Source organism: Pagrus pagrus (assembly GCF_965226575.1).
Source record: "Pagrus pagrus genome assembly, chromosome: 11".
Lineage (NCBI taxonomy): Eukaryota > Metazoa > Chordata > Actinopteri > Spariformes > Sparidae > Pagrus > Pagrus pagrus.
In genome coordinates, this window is record NC_140195.1 from 13,888,542 (window position 1) to 13,898,165 (window position 9,624).

Below are 9,624 nucleotides of genomic sequence, written 5' to 3' on the forward strand. Positions count from 1 at the left end.
ACTCGTTTCCTCACCTGTTCCTCTTCCCTCCTCACTCCACCTGTTCCTGATCCCCTCGTTAGTGTCTTTGTTCTCCCTCATGTGTTTGTCAGTTGGTTTGGTCAGTCCTCTGTGATGTTCCCTGTTGTCTCCTGTACGCCATGTTTTTGGTCCTTGTGATCCTTTATTGGTTTTTGTTTAGATTTCTTGTGTTTTGTACTCTTAGCTTTATTTTAATAAAGCCCATTTTTCGTTCCCCTTATCCTGCCTCCTGTATGTGTTCCTGTGTGTCTGCACCCGGGTCCTCCTCTTGCATAACCCCAAAACGTAACAATTTGTTTGTATTGTACTTGCAGTGTATTTTCAATGCTACTATTACCTAGCTCACTAAGTCAGTTGTAGACACAGTGCTGTTGTCAATTTGAACATTTTTACTGTGGCAGACCAATAAAGTATTTCTCTTGGAGCTAAAAACACTTTTTGTTTGTTGATGTGTAATTTTAGGGGTCTTTACTTTTCATTCAGCACTGCCAGACTTCCAGGACGTTTTATTCATTCAATAGTATCACAAGGAAGCTGACACAAATCAAGCAAACCAAAATAATTTTATTAAGACTAGAGATAGACAAAAAGTCATTGAGTGAGAGAATGTTGTGTGCTATATCACATGGGCATAACCAATATAGTATGGCTAATTGAGGGTGGTTTAAAACATCGATTGTGAGACAGTCCTCCAGTCTTCACAGGATAACTCGTCTCAGCCGGCTTCAACTTGCTTTACTTTTAAAAGACAGAAGGAGACTTTTGAATTTTCATCGTCTACAATTAAAAGATTTGAAATTGAGAGTTCAAATCCTCGTGAAAATGTCTCCGGGAGTTTCCAGTTGTCATTATCGAGAAGTACCGCCATGCATCTCCTTCTCTGGATCTGGATTCATGGCCACCTACCAGTTGGGGGTCGCCCAGTGCCTCCTCAATTATGCACCGTGGATACTCCGCACGGCACCTTGTGTCCTGGGTGCATCTGCTGGGTCACTTGTTGCGGCTGCTGTGGTCTGTGAAATGAGCCCGAGTGAGTGACTTTATCTTTTCATTTTTTACATAATTTACTTCTATTGCATGTTATACTGTTTCTGACTTTGTCTTCTGTTTCACAGTTGCTATCCGGGATGAGATGCTACATTTTGTCAAACAGATGAAGGCTTTTACACTTGGACCATTAAACCCCTCAATCAATATCTTCAACTGGTTGGAGGTGATTTTACAGAAATATCTTCCTTCCGATGCACACCAACTGGCCAATGGGCGTCTTGCTGTGGCTACGACCCGCCTGACCGATAGCAAGCTCATTATGATGTCAGACTTCCAGTCCAAAGAGGATGTAGTACAGGTCAGTATGTACTTCTTTTTTCTTTTTCTGTTTTTTAAGAAAAACAGGTACAGAAACTTCTTTGATTTGACCTTCAAATTCCCACAATAATACCTCAAAATGTATTGAAAATGAAATTAATAAATAACTAATAGCTTTATTTAACACTTCTCCAGGAAACTTGCAACTGGTTTCTGCTTAAAAAAAGAGAAGAGAAGATGACTGGTTGCTCTATTTAACACTGTGACGCCAAAAATTGCACAAAAGACAATATCAAACAATTGTTTATAAGTTTAATTATTTTTAATGTATTTATTTTCCTTTCTTTTCCCTGTCCTCTCTTTATTATTCTTGCACTTTCCCTTTGAGCCATCCCAGTTACACACACACAAAACTGCCTTTTCAACACTCTCAACCAACCCCCCTTTTGTTTTAGCCTGCTCATTAAATTTTCTAGTTTTGTCTTACTGTTGCCAATTTTCTTTTTTTAATGTCTTGTTTGGGTATTTCCTATCATGTCTCTCACTTGTCTTGTATTGCATCACTTAATAAAACAAGAAACAAAACAAACAAAAAAACAATACACTTGACAAAGCCAAAAAAAAAAAAGGAAATATCAAACAACCAGGAAAGGCATATTAAAAAGCCTTTATTGTAATGGCTAAATCATTAAAAGAGCCAACATGTTTTAACCATAAGGTCTTCATGAGGGCTTTGTTTCTGCTTAACTTCTGGTGATCATGACATTTTAGTTTCCAACTAGTTTCTATCTCACTTCCCCTAAGCGTGCCACTTAATTGAAGTGAGTTGCTGCAATTTAATTTCTTACTAATTTTTGACCAACCGCTTACTGGGAAATGGACTATTATTATTTTTGTGGTAATTCATGGAAAAATAAACCTCTACAGTAATAGTTTTAGTTTACCTGTCACCAATTATTACCATCTTTAATCCCATGTTGTCCCTAGGCCTTGCTGTGTAGCTGCTTTGTGCCTGGGTACTGCGGTATGCTGCCTCCATCTATTAAAGGAGTGGTGAGTATTCGGTGGCCTTATCAGTATCAGTGGTTGAATGTAATATTTACTCAAAAGTAATTATATATTTATTTTTAAATATCCAAAGTACATTTTGCTGATAATACTTCAATACTTTTACTTGAGAGAGGTTTTGAATGCAGGACTTTAACTTGCAGTGGAGTATTTTCAGTGTTACTGGTATTTACCACACTTCAACCACTGGTTTGTTATATCATATATATGTGATCTTATCTCTCAGCATTATGTGGACGGAGGTTTCAGCAGCATGCAGCCAGTACTGCCAGTACCCTGCAGTTCCATCTTGACGGTGTCTCCGTTCTCTGGAGAGATGGACATCTGTCCTGCCGACACACCCTGCATGTGGGACATGGTCGTGAGTGGAACCACCCTGAAAGGCAACGTGGCGAACAGCCTGAGGATCCTAAATGCTCTCTACCCAATGGCTCTAGAGGTCAGACCCCTGTTGTGTCTCACTGTCTATCATGCAACCCGGATACCAAAAAAGTTGGGACACTGTGTAAAACATAAATTAAAACAAAATGTTAGTTTGCAAATTTCTGTACTCTGTTTTTATTTAGGTTATTGTCCCAACTTTTTTCAGAATGGGTGTAGTATATTGGTAGCTGCCTAGGTGATTAAAACAGATACTTTAAAATTAAGATTTTTAGAAATGTGGTACAGGAAAATTAGGTGAGCTTGTAATTTTTGTGAAATAATATGAAACTGTAATGAGAAATAAGCATATCAGTCAACCTAAATGTTGAAAATTTAATGAATCAGTGTGACTTAAAGGCGCTTGTCCAGCAATATGTGAAATAGATCCTCTAAGGGAAGATTTTATAAAATGACGTTCTGTTTGTGCGTCCATCCTCTCTTTAGACTCTGGAACAAGCCTACGACAGCGGCTACAAAGATACCGTTCAATTCCTTGCGTCAAACGGTGGGTCAGCTGTTTCTCTACATAAAAACATGGAATTACAGATACTGTAATTTCTTCTTACGCACAGACTCAATCTAACCTGCCTCATGTCTCCCCCTTGTTTGCAGATATTGTCCCATACATGATGATGCACATTGTGTCCAGTGAGCCACTTGACTGTGACCGAACGAAAACATGGACGCGCGTCGAGACTCTCTTTGAGGAAGAGAAAGAGATGAAGGCAGAAAAGGAGAAGGCAACACTGACAACTTTAACAGACTGCAGAAGCGTGCAGAAGGGCAGCTCTGCCAAGCAGGAATCAACTGGAAATCGACAAACTGAAGAACCTCCTCCCCAATTTGAGGTGGTGAAGAATGGTATGTCACACATATTAAACATGCAGCATTTAACCGCCTGCTCTGATTTCCTGTTCAGATGTACAGAAAGTGTTGAATTAAATAAGATGAACTTAAAATCTGTCTCGAGTTTCTCATGTTGGGTATGTAAATACAGATTTAGCAGAACAGTTACTGTTAGTGTTACTACACCTCAAACACAACTGGAAACGGACATCACTGGAGCGTCTGTGTGAGTTAACAGTTTGAGTACGAAGCATTGAGAATGAAACCAATGAAGCAAACCAATTAGGAGGGGTAGGGTGGGTCTTCTTGAGCAGTATGATGCTATCTCTGCTGTTCAAACAGAACTATACAGAATGCATTCATACTGATTTCCCTTGTTGGATCCATGAATTTTACAACCAATAAGCACATGATGACACAGTCCCATGACTGTATCACAGCATTTTTTTTTTATCGTGATATCATGAAATTCAGTATATCGTTACATCCCTATTCGTATGTGTTTCAGCTCTGCTGGACACCGGATTGATCTATCTGGGCGTGTTTGGACTTCCTGTGAAAATCCTCTCCTACCTGCTCCTGCCTCTCACCCTGTCTTTCTACACTGTACTCCAGTTTAGGCACAGGTAATACATTCACTAAACACACAGTACATGACACGGACCAAACCGGTAAATAAAGGGCTACAGCCAACAAATGATGGGCTGAACTTTTGTACAAGTTAAAGAGGCCATATTATACTAATATTTAATGTAAGTTACAGATGAAGTGGTATAAATCTTTGCATCTGACTCACAGCAAACAAGCAAATAACAATTAAACATTCACACACACAACACTTTCCCTCTCTGTCTCTCAGATTGACGCTGCTGTTCAGCCAGGTGCCAGAGTCGGGGTTCTGGGTATGGCATGCTGTGAGACACTTTACATTTTTCTTCTCCAGCATATTATTCTGCAGCCTCAAGAAGAACCTAAATGACCGGTAAGACTGCTCAATAATTGATTCATTACTGAAACTGTGTGTGATGCTTTCAGAAGTACTGTTTACTTATTTGACCTCTAACCTTTGGGTTCTGTTCTTGCATAATACAAGTGGTGGAAATGACCATTTCTTGGTGAGGGGTGGGGGTATTGTACTCATTACCAGGACATTACCATGACCTATACATGCTATACAAGCACTTTAAGCTTTTCTGTTCCACATTTTGAGTACATTTGATGTTTCCCGTCTTATTTCCATTGCCATTTTCAATTCCATCGTTACAATTTATGCTGTCAGTTTGAGCAGTACCATTTAAAATTTTGCATTTTAAATTGACTTTTTCATTTACATTTTATATTTAAACTGTACTTTTTCAATTTAACCTTTTGTTTAATTAGTCTTATTATTCCTCATTGTGAAATAGCATAATTATCCTTTAATTGTATCTATTAATTTTCAATTCTATACGGACTTTTAACTTTAATTATGACCCAATATATCTTCCATACAGAGGATGCTCTGAGCACTGCAACTGTGAATTTCTGAACAACCATTACTGACTGAATTTATGAACTCACCATTATTTATAGCTGAACAACCAGCGGGCTAATGGTTATCTCTGTGTTTTAGGATCATGCCCTTCATGCTTCTGTTGGAATGGTTGAAAATTCAAGCGCGATTTGAGGCTCCAAAAGGGCAGAGGAATGCTACAGCTGTCCATCAGGTTCCCTCTTCTGCCCATTCAAAAGATGTCAGACATCGGAGTCAAAGCAGACGGTTTGTCACTAAATCACAGGATTACAAGAAACCAGAATTACAGTGTATGTAGTCAACAGAGTCATTATATTTATAGGTCACCAGACAGAAATGGTAACGCTGTTTACTTAAAGAATTGCTTTATTTAATGTCGGCTGGTTAAAGTGTTTCTATCATTTTAACCAGGCCCAGTTGTAGCAGTCATTTTGTGTGGGGAAAATATAAAACTAGTCATACATTTTTATATGACAAACGTTCCGTGAGGATAAGCAGTCTATCCTGAAGTTAGTATGGGTGAAAATGCATGGGCTGGTCAAATGAATCTCTTCCTGATGTACGCATGAATGTATAGATATTGTGTGGTCAAGAGATATGCTTGTGGCAAAACTGTAAATACATGCCATGTGACACTGTAGGCAATAGGGTTGAATGAGGCTGAAATTAAAGTTTTGTGCTCTTAAAACCAATTGTTCCTAAACATCCTTAGCAGAGGTATAACTGCTGATTCAATATAGTTCAATAGTACAATTAATATATTTTTTTTAATTCCTCATTTCGGTCTAATGCAATGTTGTCAGGCAACATTACAGAGTCTCCGAAAGGCTAATGTGGTTTCCAGCTTACAGTGAAAACTAGATGGCGGGTCAGCAGCTGACTTGTGTAAAAGATCAAGTCGCATCATTCATTTGGCAAAGTTTTAGTAGCCTCAGGGCTACTCTAAGAATTTCATTTCATTTCTGCAATAGTGGTGTCAACAAGTCCCGTGATGTACCATTTGAACACTGCGCTCTTTCATTCTTTGTCCCTTTTGAGTATAAACATTTACTACCTACAGTACTACTGTTCATTAATGTGAAGCGTCATTGACCTCTAGCACTACCCTCATTTCTTTTCCAAAGTGACTACAGGAAATTCTGGGAACTCTGACAAATGTTGCCACTGTGACGCTTTTCAGAAGCGGAATAGATTATTTTTCTTTAGCGCCACTGTCACATTTTGTAACCGATATTTATGTGCTTTTGTAATCCTGTTCTCCTGTAGACTGCAGATGAATAAATGGTGCTTCTTGAAGTTTCTGTTTCTCTTGATAAACTTTTAGCAATCAGTTACGGCCATAACTGAAATCCTAATCTTTTAAAAACAGCTCTACATTTTGAGGCAAACTGCTTCCGTCAGGCCTGCAACAATTCATTTTGGTCGACAAACATAATGAGTTATGCTAATGCTGGTTTAATTGGGATGTACAGTCAAACACCTGACCAACTACATATCACACCATGGCATTATTGGATCTTTTTTTTTTTTTTTTCACTCAAGGGATGGGGTGAAATATTTTGGTGTTGAAGACTGTCATAAATATGGATTGGCCAAAAATATATTATTTTGAGATATTGGGAGGATGGTATTGCAGTTTTTTTCTAAATTAAGACAAAGGTCCAAAGTAACATTAATAGTGTCTAGGAGGGCCTTGAACAGTCCACAATTTTAAAGTTTCTCTGTCTTGCTCCTATTTCTCACTTATTTTACAATTGACGACTTGTTGACGTTGACAAAAACTTCTTGGACGTCTGAGATGCGGTTTCATAAAATACCCACAAGATGGAGCTTTGAACACAAAGGTGGAGCACAGTCCAGTTGGGTTGACCAAGAATTTAAGACATCTAGGAGAACGTTCAGTCAAACACCGGCCTGGATGTCAACAGATTTTAAAAACTATATTTCTCTTTCAAATCCATGAACAAAGAAGCCTTTCATCATGTGAAACATTGAAATCAAAGATACAAAAAAAAAAGTTATGTCCTCTATTGACTGTTGTCAACACAACACACAACACATTCACTAGTAATTTGGGGGCATTTCCATGCCTTAATTACAGACAAAACAGATTTAAAGATAAAAATGAAAATAAAAATAAGGATCCCCATTAGCTGTGAGCTAAAGTGCATGTAATCTTCCCAGGGTCCACATTAAAAACATACATTAAACACATTCTTAAACATGATTATATACATGAAAAATGCAACAAAGCTCAAGCTTGGACCAGGGACATTGTAGTTCATAACCCCTAAGCTACACCAGATACAGTACACACTTTATCAGCTAATCCTCCTTTTACACTCCTGCCGGAAACACAACATGTGTTGTCACAGAGCTGGAGCGGATCATTTGATATCTGTGCTCCATGTCCTTTTCATACAGATGGCCTGTTACCTGCGGAGAGATCCTCTTATATAATGAGTGTGGATGGATCATACGGATAACACACACATCTGCTGCTGTCCTACACCAGCCACTGATCCAGCCAGTCAGCCGGCAACCAGCTGGCTTTGTAAAGACAGAGTAGACATGGTGTGGTGTACAACGGAAACATGCAGGGGTTCATAAATTCAGGATACTCAGAAAAAGAGCAGATTCTGTTAATTAAAAAATCATAAAGTCTCTCCTCTCCTATCGTATTAAAGGCCATAAAAATTTGATTTGAGGAAATGACTGACATGGCTAAAATTAGAACCCAAGCTGCTCCCTGTCTCTTGTGTGATGATACCTCTAAAAGTACATGACCTTTTCATTAATCCGCCTCTGGCAGCAGGGTAAACACAGGGTATTTAGGTTATATGACCACACATGGACATTTTGTTTGTGGGTGTTTTTCATCATTTTTGGTTGTGATGAGAGAGCAGAGGATGGACAGACAGAGAGGTTTGCTGATTCTGTGCCGAGTGTCAGTGCCTCATGATGGAGGTGGAGCACTGTGGAGAAAAGAGGATGACCTTTTGACATGATGAAAAAGGCTGTGACCTTTGCAGCCTGACATGCAGAGACTGTGTCCACCATAACGCTCACATATAAATGAACCGACGCAGAGCTCCGCCCCTTCTGGCGCTGTGTAGTCTTATACTTAGACTACTTTAATACTAGATTAATGACTAACTGCAACTTTCTCAAGATGAAAAATAATGGCATTCTTTTAAATATACCATACCGTACATATATTTAACTGTACCATGTCTCACTCTGGTAAAGAACCAATACTAATGATTGTTTACAATAACCTCTGGGTAGAAAAACGCTTCAATGAACAAAAAGGATATGGCAGCAAGACAGTAAGAACAGATTAAATAGTTTTGTAGAGCGTGTTGTCTTTTAATCTCAGGGTTGGTAGTTCACTGTCAGGCTACAGGCCACATGCCAAAGCAACTAACCCCTGTTGGCCCTGGTGGTTTGGCCAGTGCAAACTGTGTGACTGGGTGGTACACAAAGTACCTTGAATAAAAGCACCATGTGAATGCAGTCAGTTTACTTAATATTCAAAAGTCTGTTTGTCTACATGCACATGGCACTGAGATTCAGATATTAGAGATGTTTTCCGTGCTTCATATTATACAAACCCTTACCATAGGTATTATCTCAGTTTGTGCATGTTTGTATATATGTATATATTTATATGTCTAAGTGTTACAGTGCGTGTGTGTGTGTGTGGTATAGCGAGTAAGTAACTCTAGTATTTTTTCATCCACCAAATGCCTTTTAACCCTTACAATCCTATATAATCTCATCTCACACATAAACACACAGATAGGAATCATTTTTTTAATCTTATCTCTTCATCTCACACGCACATAAACTTTATAGATATGCCACAATAATCATACAGTACATTTCTGCAAGAAACGCTAAATATCTCTTAAAATAACATGCTAATTGTGTATCACTATATAGATATACTATATACTACTACTACTACTACTACTGTACAGATATATATTATCTCTGCTGTTTAAATGGAAGTAATAGAGAGGGATTTCTCTAAATTTGATTGGTGCACCACTTTGATTCAGACTGAAATATTGAACTGAAACAACTTTTAAATGGTTTGCCATGAAATTTGCAGCCCATAAGGGTCAACTGAACGTCTGCATAGGGGTTTGGGATGGATTATTGGGTCAAACAATCACAGGACTTTTAAGCAGGAGACCGTTCACCATGTCCAGTGTGACAGTGAACGTCAACAGTGAGTTATTTCAATTTACTTATGAAGTAAATATAGCTGAAGTTATAAACGTAAGCAGGCACGTTCGCAACTGAAGTTACAAAATGAATGTAGTTATTTTAGATTATTTTTAGACTCTCTAATAATTTGTTGTTTCTGTACAAATACCTGCAAAACTAATGGCATTCCCATCAGCCTCAGCTGGACTTTTGTTGCTAACACTAAACCT

General features: G+C 38.4%; 1 protein-coding gene across 1 annotated transcript; it reads left to right on the forward strand.

Moving 5' to 3' along the window:
* Window positions 1-795: 795 nt before the first annotated feature.
* pnpla1 (patatin-like phospholipase domain containing 1) lies at window positions 796-6,420 on the forward strand. The gene is made up of 9 exons (XM_084367756.1): window positions 796-1,051; window positions 1,137-1,369; window positions 2,317-2,382; window positions 2,624-2,836; window positions 3,265-3,325; window positions 3,433-3,681; window positions 4,175-4,292; window positions 4,526-4,648; window positions 5,279-6,420. The coding sequence occupies exons 1-9, from the start codon at window positions 844-846 to the stop codon at window positions 5,475-5,477; spliced, it is 1,470 nt and encodes a 489-aa protein (XP_084223882.1). The 5' UTR covers window positions 796-843; the 3' UTR covers window positions 5,478-6,420.
* The last annotated feature ends 3,204 nt before the right edge of the window (window positions 6,421-9,624 follow it).

Excerpts from the sequence above, each read along its gene's own strand:
- pnpla1 (XM_084367756.1), top strand. The coding sequence starts at position 844 with ATGTCTCCGGGAGTTTCCAGTTGTCATTATCGAGAAGTACCGCCATGC. Across the intron at positions 2,837-3,264 it reads TCTACCCAATGGCTCTAGAG|ACTCTGGAACAAGCCTACGA; the intron begins GTCAGACCCCTG and ends TCCTCTCTTTAG. Across the intron at positions 3,682-4,174 it reads ATTTGAGGTGGTGAAGAATG|CTCTGCTGGACACCGGATTG; the intron begins GTATGTCACACA and ends TATGTGTTTCAG.